General features: G+C 38.7%; 1 protein-coding gene across 12 annotated transcripts in view; it reads left to right on the forward strand.

Moving 5' to 3' along the window:
* Positions 1–18,987, forward strand: part of ARHGAP21 (Rho GTPase activating protein 21) — a 141,726-nt gene that overhangs the window by 82,540 nt on the left and 40,199 nt on the right. For 7 of the 12 annotated variants that reach the window (XM_036344976.1, XM_036344938.1, XM_036344966.1 and 4 more), the window contains exons 6-9: positions 423–501; positions 4,475–4,529; positions 12,250–12,279; positions 13,570–15,463. In XM_036344976.1, the coding sequence (XP_036200869.1) occupies positions 423–501; positions 4,475–4,529; positions 12,250–12,279; positions 13,570–15,463 (2,058 nt within the window). The remainder of the gene's footprint in view (positions 1–422; positions 502–4,474; positions 4,530–12,249; positions 12,280–13,569; positions 15,464–18,987) is intronic. The other 5 variants (XM_036344986.1, XM_036344994.1, XM_036345026.1 and 2 more) reach the window with 4 other exon arrangements.

Consider the following 18,987-nt stretch of genomic DNA (forward strand, 5'->3'; position numbering starts at 1 on the left):
ACTACAACTCAGAAAATAGCTGATAGAGGCATAAATAGTAGAGCTATGGCCACTCAGTGACTATACCTTTTGAGGTGTCTAAATTCATCAATGACTGGACCTCTTATTTAAAACATGGCTATCCTATATAATAAAGGGCTAATATGCAAATTGTCCTCTTGACTAGGAGTTTGACCAGGGGGCGAGGCCGGCCGGCCAATTGCCCATGGCCCCTTCCCCCAGCTGGCCCCCACCCATGCTTGAATTTGTGCACCAGGCCTCTAGTATTTCATAAGAAGCCAGATATATTAAAGTTTAGGTTTATTTTTAATGAGCAAGGATACATTAAAAAATTGTGTTACTCAAGGCATATTTCAAAAGTATTCAGAAGTGACTTTCTTTAGAAATTCTTCATGTGATTTTTTTTTTAATCTTCTTTGAAGGTGACCGAATTATAAAAGTCAATGGAGAAAGTGTTATTGGAAAGACCTATTCCCAAGTAATTGCTTTAATTCAGAACAGGTAAGATTCTTGAAATACAATTAATTTTGCTAAAGATGGGTTTTTTAAACCAATGGAGCAAGTAGATTGAATACAACATTGTACTTCTGTAGGAAATTGGTGTGATGTGAAACTTTCTCTTAAAGTGGATAACACACTTGGGAGTTGCCAGGAAGACTCCTGAGGATAGCTTAGTTGGTAGCTTTGCTTTGACAGTTTTATCAAACATGTGATTAAAATCCTTTAGAGTTTAACAGGCATGCACTTTAGATTGCCTGTAAGTTTCCCACTTTTATTTGAAGTGACAAATGTTAATTTGTTTACAAAATATATAAATAAATGCATACATAATTGATTTTAAAACCTCTTTCTGCCCTAGTTTGTGTGACTTAGTTGGTTGGGCACGTCCCATGCACCAAAAGGCTGGTGGTTTGATTCTCTGTCAGAGCACATACCCAGGTTGCAGGCTTGATCCCCAGTAGGTGGGGCACATGAAGCAGCCAATCAATGTTTTTCTCTCTCTCTTTCCCTTTCTTTCTCTCTCTCTAAAATTAATAAAAATGTATTTAAAAAACAAACAAAACCTCTTAGTAATCTTCAAATAGCTTATTGAATAATATTCCTTGGCTCAAATTTATTCAGTTGTTTTAACCAATATAGCTAGAAGTTATCTTTTTAATCCATTTGTTTGCCTGCATTGTACAGAATGATAGAATTTTGAGTTCTAAAGCTAAATAAATATTTGTAGAGTGACCATCTATAAGACCTCAAAGATGGTTTAGGCCTACACTCTTTTTATCTACCACACACCTAGAAAATTTTTTTAAATTACAAATAAAGAAATTGAAAGCCAAAGAGGTTACCATATTGAATTTTTTTCAAGAGTATGTATGAATCTGGGGTCTAATTTCTAGATAATCACTACCGTACGTTTTCCCCAGATTAAGATATATTAACTTTTGGGTTATATAGTGCCTTATATTATCCATCCCCACCTGTCTGTAATTAAGTTGAAGATTTTTACTTTATAAAGATGTCTATCAAGCTTCTCTAACGATGGCTGAGACTATAATCTGTTAGTTACACAGATGCCCTAATACATGGTCATTTTTACAATTAGATAATGTGATCATGACTTATTGATCTCAGAGTATTCTTACTATTTTAATATATAATGGCAGTCTTAAAGAAAGCAAATCTTAAATTTAGCCTCTAACATTGAAGTCTAGGTGTTTCTTACTAATTTATCTTAGAGTATTGAGGAGTCTTGGGGACTGGTAAAGCATCTGAAGTCTCTTCAGAGGCAGTGGGGAGATCCACCCCAAATTTCCTTTTCTTAAAATAATTTAGATCATCGTAAATATACCAATACTAGAGGCCCGGTACACGAAATTTGTACACTTGGAGCGGGGTTCCCTCAGCCCGGCCTGCACCCTCTCACAGTCCGGGAGCCCTTGGGGGATGTCCGACTGCCACAGAGGCAGGAGAGGCTCCCTCCACTGCTGCTGCACTAGCCAGCCCTGAGCTCGGCTCAGGGCTTCTGAGCAGCACTCCCCCTGTGGGAGCACACTGACCACTAGGGGGCAGCTCCTGCATTGAGTGTCTGCCCCCTGGTGGTCAGTGCGCGTCATAGCGACCGGTCATTTCACCATTCAGTCTGTTTGCATATTAGCCTTTTATTATATAGGATATTTTGTCAGCCTGCAATTTGAGGACGTTTAGTGTATTTGTTAACATGTCTTCTTTAAAAATAGGCTTTCCAAGTGACCATAACTATAATCTTTGTTTCCCTCAAAATCCATATTATTTATTTATTTTCATTATTGGTGCAGTTCATCTTTCAAATGAAATGGCATTCCTAACTTTTTAGCCAATAAAGCAATTTGAAAAATAGAGAAATCCTGTTTTTTCATGATCGTATTTTCTTTCTTATTTTTTTTTTATCTTTAATTTCTTTATTGGTTAAGGTATTACAAGTATGTCCTCATCCCCCCCATTAACCCCCAACCTCCGCCCCGCCACTCATGCTTTCATCCCCCTGTTGTCCATGTCCATTGGTTTGGCTTATATGCACGCATACAAGTCCTTTGGTTGATCTCTTCCCCTTGCCCCCACCCTCCCCTACTTTCCCTCTGGGGATTGATAGTCTGATTGCTGTTTCTCTGTCTTTGGATCTGTCGCTTATTTTTAAAAAAACTTATTTGTATTGATTTCAGACAGGAAGGGAGAGGGAGAGAGAAATAGAAACAACAATGATGAAAGAAAATCATTGATCAGCTGCCTCCTGCATGCCCCCTACTGGGGATCAGGCCCGCAGCTCAGGCATGTGCCCTGACTGGGAATTGAACTGTGACCTCCTGGTTCATAGGTCCATGTTCAACCACTAAGCCACACTGGCTGGGCCTATTTTCTTTTTAAAAATCGTGTTCCTTTTATCTGCTGTTTTTAGCAAATGGAAAATGCAGCACAAAGCCATTGAGATTCTGCAGTATATTAATCTAACAATGTACTCTTGCAGAAGAATTTATCTAAACATCAGTATGTATTTTCTACCAATTCTAAACATTGAAATACAAATACCTATATATTTTACTAGTTACATTCATTTGAACCTGTGCTTCTTATTGGTTTTCTAATTTCTTAGCATTTATAAACACCCAAATAAGGGTTCAAATCTATCAAAAAGAGACACCAGTAAATTAGTGGATTTTGTGGGGTTTTTCTTGTTTGTTGATTGTTTTTTAATCTCTTGATTATATTGAGAAAAATGCTACCTGATATTGTTAGGTTAGATATTGGAGCACTTGATGGGGACAGCACCACTCTCCTTGCCTTATCTAAATGCAATTCCAGGTCGCAAGACTCAATACAATTTACTCCTTTGAACTTTTTCATATATAGAGAAACTGTCTATCATTTTGAACAGGATATGGCACCAAAATGAAATGAGATGTCGAGTTTTCCTGTAAAGGCTCTAAAATTCAATCATAAAGAAGAAAGCATAATAGTTGAAATACTATATTATTTCAAACGTTATAAATTGATCTCTTCTCTCTCTCTCTCTCTCTCTCTCTTTACCTCCCTTTCCCCTCCCTCTTCTTCTTCTTCTCCCTCTCCCCCCCCTCTCTCTCTCTGTCTCTCCCTCTCTTCCCCCCTCCATTCTTTCTAAAAATCAATAAAAAAGTAAGTTGTGCTCGGCTGGTGTGGCTTAATGGTTGAGCAGTGACCCATGAACCAAGAGGTCACTGGTTCGATTCCTGGTCAGGGCACATGCCCGGGTTACAGGCTTGATCCCCAGTAGGGGTCATGTAAGAGGCAGCCCAGTCGATGATTTCTCTTTCATCGATGTTCCTATCTCTCTATCCCTCTCCATTCCCCATCAATAAAATCAATAAAAACATTAAAAAAAAAGTTTTGATGGTGAACTCTGATTTTCTTCACCTCTGAGGCCCAAAGGGGATATTTCAAAATGAGAATGCTTAATATTGCTTAAAATGTTAAATGTGAGGGATCTTTGGTTATTTTTATGTTCATGTACTTTTTAACATGATAAATAGTGATAATGTGTGCTAAAAATGTGTGATTTGTTCTGTTACTTGAAGTAAAATAATAATGACAAATTATATACTGATGAATTTTGTTCCAGGACTATTTAATAGTAATAATATACTTTGTTTCTAAATTAAATTATGTTTCTAAATTATAAAGAAGCCTTGACTGATTATGAATAGCTCAAATATATGGCAGGGTGCTCTTTTTCATATATAATTAGTGTGTGTGTGTGTGTGTGTGTGTGTGTGTGTGTGTGTATGTGTATGAATTAATTTCATTTTAATGCTTGGGATTTAAAAAAAAATAAAGACTTTTTTTAAAAACCAAAACTTAAACTCTTAAGCAATTTAAGAAATACTTCTGAGTTAACTATTTTTTTCTTGATGTCTTTCTTACATATTCCCACCTCCCTGAAATAGTATTTGTATATTTTCAATTTCAGTGATACAACATTGGAACTTAGTGTTATGCCAAAAGATGAAGACATTCTCCAAGTGGTAAGTTTTATTTACTCAAATATGAATTATATTTTAGTCATGAGTGTTAATAAAAATCTTTCAAAGAGGAAATTGATTTTTTAAAAATTATAGAAAAAAAACCCACCCCAAACTCTCTTATTCAATTAGCAGAGTCTGGAATTTGCCACATTAAAAAAAAAGAAAAAGAAAAGAAAAAAAGACCAATGTCAATATTTTGCAGTTAAGTGATATGAAAATGTGTTATTGATTCCACAGTGAACTCTTCTTACTGCTGTCATTTGCAATGGCACTCTTAGAGTTCACCCCAGGTGTTGCTTTCTGGGTAGTCATGTGACCAAAGCCAAACCTCAGCGTGCAAACCCTACCTGCAGAAATTAGAATCTTTTTCTCATATGAGAAATTTTATGAAAACCATTTCTTAATTTTCCAATAAGTATTACTGTTTATAAATTAGCAGGTAATTTTGTTTAACAGTATCAATTCTATTGGTAATATTCACAATAAATGAATCTACAATTTAAGGGAAACATATTAAGGTCTTAGAGAGGAAATGGAACTATATTTTTGAGAACTTTAGCATTTAAAGTATTTTTCTCATTTTTAGAAAGAAAATAAATGGAATGGAATACTTTCCTCCTTTAGTTAGCTTAAATATTGTTGAAAGTAAAAAGATGGTAAAATATATAAATTTCATTTAAGAAATTAATATTTTTCCTCAATTAACTTTGAGTTTTGTAGAATAAAAGAGCGTGAGCAAAATCATTAAGTTATACACTAAAAGCTAACAATTAGATCTAGGAAATGGCAGTAGCCACTGAAGTTTTGTTTTTTTAATTCCTTCTAATGAATAGTTGTTGGGTTTTTTTTCTTATTCAAGAAAAATAGGGAACTTATAGAACCTTTATGGTGGGAATGGAAATTGTGAAGTAGTGATTTTCATTTGTAGGGCATTACTTTGAACTTAGTTCAACAAAAGTCCTAAGCAATCTTCTGTGAACTTTTGTTTTTACAAAAATGTCACTGAAGCTGATTCTAATGATTCAACTTATACACTAACGTGTAAATATAATGAACTGAAGCCCAGGGAATTCAACCTTGTATTTTCAAGGTGTGTTGGTTTTACTTGGGAATGGCTTTTTACTGATAACAGATTACCCATCTTAAGTACACAGTCTATTGGGGTTGGAGCCTCAGCAAGGAAGGTGCCACTATCCACGGTGATCTGACGAGGCACATGGAGCTAGTGGTAGAGTTCCTACCCTGAGGATAGCACAGAGTGCGAGAGTAGCAGACGTAACCACTGCAGGCCACGGAAGTCACTAGATAAGAGATAGATAGGGGCTTTCTCTAGTGCTCCCCTTCAACAAGAACTAGGAGAGACAGATGGCAGGGAAAGCTTTACCTTGTACCCTCTGTGCAATCTGCTGACTCAAGGACAGAATGTACTCCCAAAACAGAACTGTTTTCTCGTCTTCAGTAGACGCTTTCCTTGCCAAAGTGAAGGCACTGGTCGGATGCAGTTTCGAGCAGTGCACATTTCACAGAATGGCTGGCATGGCACTAAATGCTCAGAGAAGGAAGTAAGCACGGGATTACTGCCCCAGCCTGCTGTGTGGCTGATGAAGAGCAGCAGCCGCAGCGGAAGGAATAATTCTGTAATGATGTGATCAGTGGAAAATTAGGTTAATTAATCTGTCTTGTGATACTTAAGATAAATACATTTAAAATAAAGGTAAAATACAAAGGGTTGCAAACAGAGGGGATAATTGGTTCACTAGAGTGACATGAGTATATACATCTTTAAGGTTCATCAGTAAAGGGTACTGGGATATTGTAACAGAAAACTCATTTATAAAACATGTTACTTGAATCATAAGATATTAAAAGCTCTTACCCCTAATAATAAAAGAAAACCTCACGTAAAAACCTTACAGTCTTTACTCACATTTGGATGTACTGTAATTCATTAGGAAATTGAAGGAGTGTATAAATTTAATGCACGCTATGCATTGTTCCATTAGTATGTGGCAATTTCTTTTCTGCATAAATGTTTTTAGCTGGAATATCTACAAGTTTTTTTTTTTTTTAAAGCTATTACAAAACAAAACAAAACAAAACAAAAAGAATCTGGTATTTAAAAAAATGCTTTACAAATACTTCTGACAGATTCTAAAGCTAAAAAATTCTATGAGGGGCCTTCAGAAGTATTTATGATAGTCTTAAATCTGATATCCCAAATATATACTTATACAGATGTATTTGTCCCATGAGGTTGAATATTTATTGTAAAGAAAAAGTAAACACGACCATTTTTACAGCCACTGTAAAAATGATTTACCCGAGGGAAGAAGCCTGTCATAATTTGTATATGTTTGCTTGGGCAGGCGGGTTGGGTGTGTCCATGAAATTTTGTTCCTAAAGTGATAATATGGACCACATTGTTCTGGAGGTACCAAGCTCATCTTTGAGAGGACGGAGAAAATGTAGTTTGGTTTAAAACTTGACTCATGTAAGGACAGGTATAATAATACATTTCATAATTTATAGGTGATAGTGATAGTATGTTGAAATACATTAAGTAAGATGAACAATAATCCATTATGTTATTAACCAGTGTTGATCATAGTACTCTTGTACCTGGCAGCTTCCTTTTTTAAACCAACATTTATTTGCTAGATTAATGGTGCATAGTGTTACACTCATGTTATTCACTTTGACAGTATTTTATAATGATATTTTAGATTGTGATATCTTGGCTTCATATTTGTAAAGTATTGTTACGAAACAAGAAGCATTTCCTATTTCATTAAAAAAAAAAATACAAAATGGTTTTGTTACCTTCTTCAAAGCTCTGTGTGAATGGAATAGCCACCGTCCATCAAGTCACCTAAACAGTGATGCTGGCTGAAGGAAATACTTTCTTGAGTAGACTCATGATAGGAGAACTCAGTCTCAACAGTTTTTTCAGTGGATGCCTCAAGATATTTTGTTAGCCATTTGGCTCAATGGACTCAAAACAAAATTTTGAGTTGGTCAGATCTGATAGCTGTAGAGATTCTTTGGTATATCTAATGTTTGACCAGGGCATTTTGAGCCTATTTGGTGCTGGACTGGGTCAAAAACACAGCAAGGTGAAACACCTTTTCTAGTGTAACAGGGCAGGAAGCGATGGCACTAGGATTTGAAACCCAGCCAGTCAAAAACTAAAGTCTGACCTCTAAACTAAACCACACTATTATTTTGCCATTGGTTACCCATGAGGAGATAGGGCGGCTTACCACAGTCATACTGCTAGTTGGTTCAGAGCTGTTATTCTTACTCACACATGAGCTCTGAGTCCAGTGCTCCGTTTTCCACTGCATGAAGATTTGATATAAATTGAAAACTGTAATTCAACCCAAGTTTGTCTTTAGATTTATTAGAGCTATATATGGTGCCAGGTGGGTAATGGAACTAGCTGGAGGAACACTTTGTAAAGCATATGATTGTCTAACCACTATGCTGTATACCTGAAACCAATACAAAATAACAATGAATGCAAACTGCAATTGAAAGAAAAAAATTACTTTCAAAATAATCATTTAATATGATTTATAATCAGTAGAATATTCTTAAAATAAGATATCCATTGGTCAAGTGTGGATCTAGGTGGTCCTGCCTAGAGTAAGAGAAATAGCAGTAGGATTTCTGGAGGGATTTTTTCACATTTGGCAAGTTTGTAGCAGTTGCTTTGTTCTTTTTAAAAATCTGTTTTTACATAATATAAGAATAGTACATGCTTGTTAGAAAAATTTCAAATAATTTAGAAAGGTATAAAATACCCATCCATCCCCTTCTCCCATACCCCATGTGGCATGGTTGGCATATATTTTACTGTGCAGACAGACATGTCATTATTTTTGCTTTTCTGAGAGGTAATAGCATTAATTTAATAAGTCAGAATGTTAAAGTAAAATGGTAGGCAAGAATTTTACTGATACCAGCTTATGTATTCTGCAGGGTTTTTGTTTGTTTTGTTTTGTTGTTCGTTTTTATCATTTATTAGACTAGATGCCGGGTGCACGAATTCGTGCACAGGTGGGGTCCCTCGGCCTGCCCAGCAATCAGGGCCGATCTGGGCTGGCTAACCAGGGGGAGGTTGGCTGTGGGAGTGTACTGACCACCAGGAGCCAGCTCCTGCGTTGAGCATTTGCCCCCTGGTGGTCAATGCACGTAATAGCTACCGGCCGGTCTTCCGGTCGTCCTGCCTTAACAATCGCTTAGGCTTTTATATATATAGACTAGAGGCCCGGTGCACAAAAATTTGTGCACTCGGGGGGGAGGAGGGGGTCCCTCAGCCCGGCCTGTGCCCTCTCGCAGTCTGGGACCCCTCGGGAGATAACGACCTGCTGGCTTAGGCCTGCTCCCAGGTGGCAGAGGGCAGGCCCAATCCCTAGGTGCAGCCCCTGGTCAGGCTCAGAGCAGGGCCGATTGGGGGGTTGGGGCACCACCCCCGTCACACTCAAGGCAGGGTCCATGGGGAGGTTGTGGCGCGACCCCCTGTCACGCACAGAGCAGGGCCAATCAGGGGGGTTGGGGCTCCGTACCCTGTCATGCACAGAGCAGGGCCCATCAGGGGGTTGGGGAGCTCCCTCCTGTCACGCACAGAGCAGGGCTGATCAGGGGGTTGAGGAGCTCCCCCCTGTCACTCACAGAGTAGGTCCGATAGGGGAGTTGGGGCACCGTCCCCTGTCACACACAGAGCAGGGCGGATCAGTGGGTTGGGGCGCCGCCCTCTATCACCCACAGAGCAGGGCCAATCAGGGGATTGGGGCGCCGCCACTCTCGCACTCAGGGCAGGGCCGATGGGGAGGTTATGGCTCTACCCCGTCACACACAGAGCAGGGCCCGGGGGGGGGGGGGCTGGTTGGGGTGCCGCACTGTCACACACAGAGCAGGGCTGATCAGGGTGTTTGGCCGCTGCCCCCTATCATGCTGATCCTGGTGCTGGGAGGCCTCTCGACTCCACTGATCCCAGTGCTGGGAGGCATATTACCCTTTTACTATATAGGATAGAGGCTTGGTGCACGGGTGGGGGCTGGCTGGTTTGCCCTGAAGGGTGTCCTGGATCAGGGTGGGGGTCCCCACTGGGGTGCCTGGCCAGCCTGGATGAGGGGATGATGGCTGTTTGCAGCTGGTCACACATCCTTCAGGGTGGGGGTCCCCACTGGGGTGCCTGGCCAGTCTGGGTGAGGGGCTGAGGGCTGTTTTAAGGCTGGGGGTTACTGAACTCCCAAACGCTCCTTTTTTCCTTTTTTTTTTTTTTTATTCTGGGCCAGCTTTAGCTTGAGGCTTGGCTCCAGCTCTTAGGCCTCCGCTTTGCATACAATGTTGCGAATCTGCTGGCTGAAGTCTGGCGGTATTTGTTACAATGTTTGAAACTGCCCGCTCAGAGGCCTGCAGCCTCAGGCGGGGAACATTGGTTTCCTCCGTCACTGAAGCAAGCAAGCCTCATGTTAGTTTCAAGCTGCCTGGCTGCCGGCCGCCATCTTGGCTGACAGTTAATTTGCATATCTCGCTGATTAGCCATTGAAAAGGGTAGCGGTCATACGCCAATTACCATGTTTCTCTTTTATTGGTGTAGATGGTATAAGTTTCATAGGTATGGTAATAGTGATTTTAATGCAACTTTCCTAAAACTGAATTGAAAGATTATTTTAGGATTATTTAGTATTAAATAATCATTTCTATTTATTAAAACATTGATATGTCAGACCATGACATCTCAGTAAAAGTTGTGGTACTTTTTGACCAAGTGTGCAAGGGAAAGTGTTCCACAGTGACAGCTATGAGCAAGTTATTGGGTTTTTAGTTCTGTTCCAAGAATATAAAACCTTATCAATGTATTCCATGTTCACGTCAAAGAGTTGCATATTGTAATTCATTCCGGATGATCCACCCAGTGTTTTCCCAAGCCCTGGTGAGCACTTTTCTCTTTGAAGGAGTCTAAAGCATTCCTTAGTAGGTGTTTGTTTTCTGGTGGAACACTTAAAAACATCATGGGAGAGGAGGGTTCCTTAAAGTGCATATTGTCTATTCCTAATTTACTTCCCTAAATTTATTGGAAGCTAATTTATGTCTGTGCTATACCTCTCAAAATAGCCATAGAAGTTCCAGAATTATTCCCAGGTATGTCCATGACCCACTTGGAGCACATACTAATCTATAATGGCCTTAAGGCGCTGCTGATTTCCCCAGGGATATTAATTGAATGATATTGGTTCTCAGACTATGAAAATGAGCAACTTTTAGATAGACAGACAGATAAACAAGGATTTTTAGTGTTTATGAACTGATAGACTATGTGAAGAAATTCAGTAATGCTCTTGAATAAATTATATTTTATTAATTGCAACTATATCTGCTTACATTAGACAGTAGTTCTGTATGTGTAAGACATTCTATTTATTCAGTCTACTCTTAATTCAGTGGAGACTATTTCGTGTTTAGCATTGCTATATAGGAATCTTAGCAATGTCTGAAGTATGTCAAATAATTTTTCAAATATTTGGTAGTTCCAATCATACACTTCTATTGTTAAAAATTAATATTCCTCCCCAAATTTGAATAAAGGAGGTATCTTTAAAAGAACAGCATTTTCTAGGAGAAATTCTAATCATGTGAAACCCCTAGAGAAAATGGGTTCCTTGGCCAAAGAAGTCTGTAATTTCTCTTTTGAGTTTTGCATTGTATATTAATGTAGTAGAGGTCTTGAGAAGTCAAGAACCAGCCAACCTTTCCCTACATCATTGACCACAGAGAACACTCCCCAACACCCTCTTTCCGGTGATACCTAACAAAATTGCACAAACACGCTGTGGGAAATAATGTACCTGAGAGTTCACTCATCCAAGCACAGCTTTCCTTTCATGGAAAAGTATTGGTGTGAATATAATCAGCATTAAAAAGATAGGTTCGTTATGTCAGTGCACATATCCAAAATGGATATTTTGACTGACTGTGTTCATTCACTATAACTATTATGGCATGCATGTTTTCTTTTATCTACTTCGCTTTAATTTCTCAGTGCAACTAAGTTCATGTTTAGAATATTCATTGTAAGTAGGGTTATTCTGGAAGTAATATTTTCTGCCTAGTCAGTACTTATTTCCATAATGAAACAAGGCAAAAGGTGCAGTGTTGAAAGATCTTAATTTTTGAGTGAAACCTACTTAATAAAACAGTCATTCTTTTTTTTCCAAATCATGGTGTAAAAGCAGCTGCAGTCAGCCCACTGCTCGTGGTTATGCTCTGATTTACAGGGGAAGGAGGAGGTTGTACTATTTTAAATGCATAATAGAGCATTCGTTTCGTCATCTGGAAGCAGAGATGGAAGCAGCTCAGGGGAAATGAGGGACATCAATGTTGCTCCTGTGGAAGGGAAGCTTTGGAGCACGCTGTCAGACAGCAGTGCACAGCTAAGAAAATACCTGTTAGGAATGCATGTCTTCAGGTGGCTTTTGCTTTCAAGAATGGTAGACAAGTCAAATGAGAACCAGATAAAAGCCTGAGAAAAAGATGCTCAGAAGGATACTGAAGTTATTCTTTATGCTTCACTGCCCTTTACCTCTCTTGGTACCTTCCAGAGAAATCAGTATAGCTGTATTTTTAGCTTGCTGTTTCCAGCATCAATGTGACAACATGATTCTGTCTTTATATCAGTAAGCAGCTTCTACTATGTTTTCCTATTTTCTGCTAGCTACAATTTACAAAGGATGTCACAGCTCTGGTAAGAAATGCACAGAAGCCATTTCCTTGCTTTTTAAGTCATGTTTGGTAGAGATTTTTAATAAGCTAATTGATTAAAACTGTAAGTTTGCTTAGAGAAATCCCTCCATAGTGTTAATCTTACTAATTTGCAGAATGTGTTTGTGACAATTGTTTTCTTTATTTTTAATTGTGTTTTTTTTGTATCCTGTGCATAACTGGTTTTAGAACATGATATTTATCTGCATCTGTATTTTTTAAGTATCCCACCCTCTCTCTTTCCTTAGTCCTTTGCTGTTATGTTTGTGGCTGCGCTTGAGCTTTGCAAGCTATCTAATGCAAAGTCAGGATGTGATGATAATCTTGAATGCAGCTTGTTTTGATTAGAGGAGGATATGTAATATGATACCACACCTAGCTGTCTCAGATGCTAAACAGTCCTGAGTTGCATTGATTACCTCTGTTTTGTAGACTCTGTGTTTAATTTCAGTTTTTCTTAAGTTTTAAAAAATATTGCTAGGTAATTTTACATATAGTTGATAAAAAATAATTTGAGCTGCATGCCTGCCTGTTAGTAGTAGAGAAACGTCTCCTCATAACAAGAGACCAAATAAATTTGTACAATATAATTTTGCATGAACTTAAAATAAGAATTATGTATAGAAAAGTGAATTACCTTTATTTTCACATTTTTATGCCTTTAATATATGTGCTTACTTTCTTAAACATGCCTATTCTTCTCATTTTAAATATTAAAATATTTAGCATGGCTGTTGAAAGACCTGATTTATCAAAATGGATTATTTTGGGGGACTCAGTAATCATTAATCAAGATACCTAATTTATGAGAGCAGTAGTGCTTAAAATGGAAATGTGTTTGGTTAAGATTTTTAATATTTTCACCTCTATTCTGGCAAAAAGATCAGAATCTTCTTTTGCTGAGATTTATTAGGCAGCCATTTAACCTGTCGACTGCTGAAAAATCATGAAACTTGAATGGGGAAAATTTTGGAAGCAATCTGGCTGTATCTGATTGGTGGGGGGAAATTTTTGGTGTGTTTCTAATACTTTGAGAAAATAGGCAATTGTAGTTTTTATTTGTTGCACATTCTACAGTTTATTTGATTTCTGAGAGACTAGCCCTTTTCTAAATTTGTGGTGCACCCTTATGTTGTGTTTGCATGCATGCTTGAGTGAATGCCACTCAGGAACAAGGTAGGGCACCATAAAATAAAGTAGTGCACTGCCACAATGGGAATTATTGTTCTTTCTATGAATTTTTTAATGACACTTTCCTCTCATTTCCATGTAGGCATATTCTCAAGATGCCTACCTGAAAGGCAATGAAGCCTACAGTGGCAATGCCCGCAATATCCCCGAACCTCCACCAGTCTGCTATCCCTGGCTGCCATCTGCCCCTTCAGCCATGGCAGCGCCAGCTGAAGTATCTCCTCCAGACTCCTCATCCAGCAAACAGCAGACCAGTACCCCAGTACTGACCCAACCTGGCAGGGCCTATAGAATGGAAATACAAGTGCCTCCATCACCAACAGACGTTGCAAAGTCAAACACAGCGGTGTGTGTTTGCAATGAGAGTGTGAGGACTGTCATTGTACCTTCTGAGAAGGTTGTAGATTTGTTACCTAATAGAAACAACCATACAGTTCCTTCACACAGAACTGAAGAGGTGAGGTATGGCACAAGTGAGCAGCCCTCTTTAAAAACAGTGTCAAGAACCACATCACCATCATCATCCATTCCCACTGCCCACCTAATTCATCAGGCTTCAGGCTCCAGATCGTTGGAACCTTCTGGAATTTTACTCAAGTCTGGCAATTACAGTGGACATTCAGAAGGAATCTCAGGCAAGAGATCTCAAGCTTTGGATTCTCCTTCTGTATCTGTTAATCATTATTCTCCAAATTCCCATCAGCACATAGACTGGAAAAACTATAAAACTTACAAAGAGTATATTGATAACAGACGATTGCACATGGGTTGTCGGACAATTCAAGAAAGATTAGATAGTTTAAGGGCAGCATCTCAGAGCACAACAGATTATAACCAGGTGGTACCGAACCGCACGACTTTGCAGGTACGACGCCGCAGCGCCTCTCATGACCGAGTGCCCCAGTCTGTTCAGATCCGACAACGCAGTGTGTCCCAGGAGAGGCTGGAGGACTCCGTGCTAATGAAGTATTGTCCACGCAGCGCGTCGCAGGGGGCACTGACAGCCCCACCTGTTAGTTTTAGTAGTCATAGGACTCGTTCATGGGATTATATCGAAGGACAGGGTGAAACCTTGGAAAACGTCACTTCTGAAAGTCAAATGCCGGATTCAAATGGAGAAAGAAAACAGACGTATAAGTGGAGTGGATTTACGGAGCAGGACGATAGACGAGGCATTTACGAAAGACCTAGGCAGCAAGAAATCCACAAATCTTTCCGAGGTTCCAATTTTACCGTGGCTCCGAGTGTTGTTAATTCTGATATTAGGCGAACGAGTGGCAGAGGAGTGGGATCTGTGTCTCAGTTTCTAAAAATTCCACCAGATCTGAAAACAGTGCAGTCAAACAGAAGTTTTCAAACCACTTGTGGAATGTCACTGCCTCAAGGTATTTCACAAAACAGGTCACCTCTTGTCAAAGTCAGAAGTAATTCTCTAAAAGCACCTTCGATGCAGGTCACAAAACCATCATTTAACCAGAATTCACTTGTTTCTATCAAAGACCAAAGACCAGTAAATCACTTGCATCAAAACAGTCTGTTGAATCCGCAGACGCGGTTAAGATCTGAAAGTGTCCCCGGTCAGCAGGTGGAGCCTGGGAAAGCCCCCTGTCTGTCTGGAGCTTCTAAGTCTGCCCCTCAGGTGAATGAGAACTCCGGCGCTTCAGAAGGAGAATTACCTGTCACTCAAAGGAGCCAAGATGTACATTTACAAGCGGCTGAAATTCAGCAGTCAGATACTTTAGATAATAAAGAAACTGTCATCCTAAGAGAAAAACCTCCTTCTGGTCGCCAAACACCGCAGCCTTTAAGGCATCAGTCTTACATCTTGGCAGTAAATGACCACGAGACCGCATCCGACACTACCTGCTGGCTGCCTAACGACGCGCGCCGAGAGGTCCATATAAAAAGGATTGAGGAAAGGAAGGCCTCCAGCACCAGTCCGCCTGCTGACTCCTTGGCCTCCATCCCATTCATAGGTGAGCTCATTTATAGTCATTGGCTGTATGTCCAATATTTAACACATCTTTTTAGCAAAGTATTTCTAGTTTGAAAGGCACAGAAATTTTACACTATGGATTTAAAACATTTCTTCTGAATTTTCCAAGTTGTGCTTAAAACCAGAGCCATAAGTGTTTACCCTCTTTCTCCTTTTATTTTGTTTTTAGACTTTACATATTCAGTCCCCTTTTTAAGTTTTTGTTTAATTGAAACAAATTCCCACTTTCTGGGGCCAAGGGACTCAGCCAACCAAATTGTACCTAACTGATGATTTTTCTGAATCGAAAGCTAGGTAGAACAGTTTTGATAATCAGTAATCAATCGTCCGTATAGACCAGGGGTGTGGAACATCAGGCCTGTGGGCCATATAAGGCCTGAGAAATCATTTGGTTGGCCCTGCCAAGACATTAGGGGTGAGTTAATTGTTTGACCAAATATAGCAGGCTAATTTTTAAAAATATATTTTTATTGATTGCAGAAAGAAAGGGAGACGGAGAGAGAGATAGAAACATCAGTGATGACAGAGAATCATTGATCAGCTGCCTCCTGCAAATCCCCTGCTGGGGATCGAGCCTGCAACCTGGGCATGTGGCCTGACCGGGAATCAAACTGTGACCTCCTGGTTCAGAGGTCAACACTCAACCACTGAGCTACACCAGCCGGGCTAGCAGGCTAATTTTTAAGTTGATAATTTTGTATGGCTCAAGAATGATTTTGTAAATATTCAGATGGCCCTTGGCAGAAAGAATAAAAGGTTCCCCACCCCTTATATAAACAATGCTATTTACTTTCTAAAGTGGTGTAAATTAACTTAAGCTGAAAGAAGAGACCTCTTCATTGTCAAATTGCTGTCTTAGAATAACTCTTGGAATTACCTAAATGACAAGCATGTGCCCCAATTTAGAACGCCTGTCACATGTACCGAGTCTTTAGTTGGCTCCCACACACCTCAGGTATATTCTTCACAAAGCAGCCACTGTAATGTTTCAAAAATGTAAATCAGGTCATGCCACTCTAACCGGAACCCTCTGTTTACTTCTGTGTTACCCAAAATAGAATCTCAAATCCTACAGTGGCCTGCGAGGCATTCCTTGATCTGCCCCCCAACACGACTCCACCTCTGACCCCATGTCCTATTTTCTGTGCATTCATCCCATCTTCATCTCTGCCAGCTTTGCAGCTGGGAAGTGCCAAGCATGTTCTGCTTCAGGGTCCTGGCACTGCCTGACTTGCCCTCTCTCACTACATGGCTCTTTGACATTATCTTGTCAAAGCAGCCTATCTACAATAGGTACCCCCCCCCACAACCCTCCCCCCCCAACACACACACACACACACACACAGAACCTGGCAATTCTCTATCCTCTTAAGCTACTTATCTTCACACCACTTGTTTCCACTTGATATGTTTTGTAGTTTTTGTTTATTACATGTTTCTGAGCTAAAACATAAACTACATGAGAGCCAAAATTTTAGCTCATTTGTTCAGTTCTCTGTCCTTAACTAACTTCCCTAAAATCACACAATAAGTGGTAGAGACAGGGATTGAAGGCTTCTCAGATTCAGCCACATCACAGAGCACCATTAATATAGAATGCATTGTGAAGAGCGCCCCCTGAATTTGTGTGGTGCAGGGGCCTTTCTTTGAGGCCAAGACCCATACTGTTACTCTCTTACTTCATAAGTTCATGAAGAGTTAGTTCTTCACAATTTGACAATATATTATGCTTCTCTTTGGGTAATATTTCAGTTTTTCTTCTCTAGATAAACTTTTTAAAGCTATTGAACTGTTAAAATGCCAGGTGATATATCAGAATCAGCTTTTTAAAAAGTTCTGATTTAACTTATTTTTTATAAGTATGACATATTCAAGTTGAACACATTGTGGGGAGTCTTAACCTAAATTGTACTCATATTCATATATGTACCCTTAAGGCCAACCTTAAGAATAGTAGAACTTTACTGTAGGTGGAACCTTCTACATCATCTAGATAGTTCATAGACGGTAACTGAGGACTAATGATTGATTTACAATTTCTTAAGACATAAAAAGCCCTACAAACTGTGGCTATATTTCATAGGCTTGGGAGATCTTATCAGAATACTGGCAACATAATTTCTTCCTACTTAATAAGAATAATTGAGATTATATTGGAATAATAAAAGTGTGCTAGTTATAGATGTTAATATTTCTTCCTATTTATGCTAAGTACAGAAATAAATAAAAAATTCAATTATGTTATTAAAGAGAGAATGTTGGCTAACATAAAATAAAAATACATAGTTCTATATACATATATAGATTTAGGAAAATTATTAAAATAAATAATTTTCTTTATTACAAATGAAAATGCTCACTGATGAGATTTTTATCAGATTCCACTTTAGGTACTTATTAGGGTCTCCATAGTTCCTAGTGAATATCTTTTGTTTAATGACTCATGACTTTTAAAGTCCCCAGTACAGAAATGCTTATATAGTCCATTTATTTCCTGTGAGCCTCTTAGAACCTTAATATATAGCATATGATTACTATGGTGTATCAGTTTATAGCACCAGTGGAATAGGGTAGAATAAAGAACTGAACTAGGAACAGAATTTGTTTTACTGTGCTTGTATATGTGAATATTATCCATGGATAGAAGCATTCTTAAAAATTTTCTAGGCCCTGAGATTGAACAACACCAGTGCCTTCCAGGTTTTTATAGCATTTTCATGGTTTTTATAAAATTTAATGCTGTTTGAAATAAAAGTGTGGGAAAGAAGTTAGTTTTAGAATTTATCTAATTTTTGGAGCGTAATATCAAAAGTATATTTCTTTTGCATAATATACTTGCCTTCATACTGTGAAAATATTTTAACTCTTTGACTAACTAAAAATCTTTTACTGTAACTTCAATGTCCAAAAAAATACAGGGTGGGCAAAAGTAGGTTTATAATAATAATAAATGATGCCATAATTAATAAATAATATTACAAGCATAAGCCCTGTGTCTCATGTACTCACAAGTGTAAGCTTCCTTTTGCCCCACCTGTATTTTTAAGTCTGCTCCAGTAACTGTGTTAAGTATATAACTAACCAATCAATAAAAGAACTATCAGCATTTCATTAAATGTAAGTTCCAAAATTAACTATTGAACTCCCTTTATTATTGAGCTTTAAAGTTTTATTTGACCCATAGGTGCTTCTCTTTTCAATTAGTTATTTTAAGAAATACATATTTTAGTGGTATAGATGCCGGCATTGAAATGGAACAGAGAGACTATTTGCAATTTCCCCAAGTGTTTTCCAGGAACACTAATTACATTTGGTTAAAGGAGGGGAAAATGACCAGTAATAAAATAATTGAGAAATGCTGGGCTTAAATAGTTAAACAAATTTTGCTCATCTTAACCATAAGACTCTCACAATCATTAATGTATTGTAGATCGTGAATTTTCTGGGTAGGATGTAATACAGTTTTTCTCAGAAGTATTTGACCATGAATTCTTTTATTTAGAG

The sequence above is a fragment of the Myotis myotis genome, unplaced genomic scaffold (assembly GCF_014108235.1).
Source record: "Myotis myotis isolate mMyoMyo1 unplaced genomic scaffold, mMyoMyo1.p scaffold_m19_p_1, whole genome shotgun sequence".
Lineage (NCBI taxonomy): Eukaryota > Metazoa > Chordata > Mammalia > Chiroptera > Vespertilionidae > Myotis > Myotis myotis.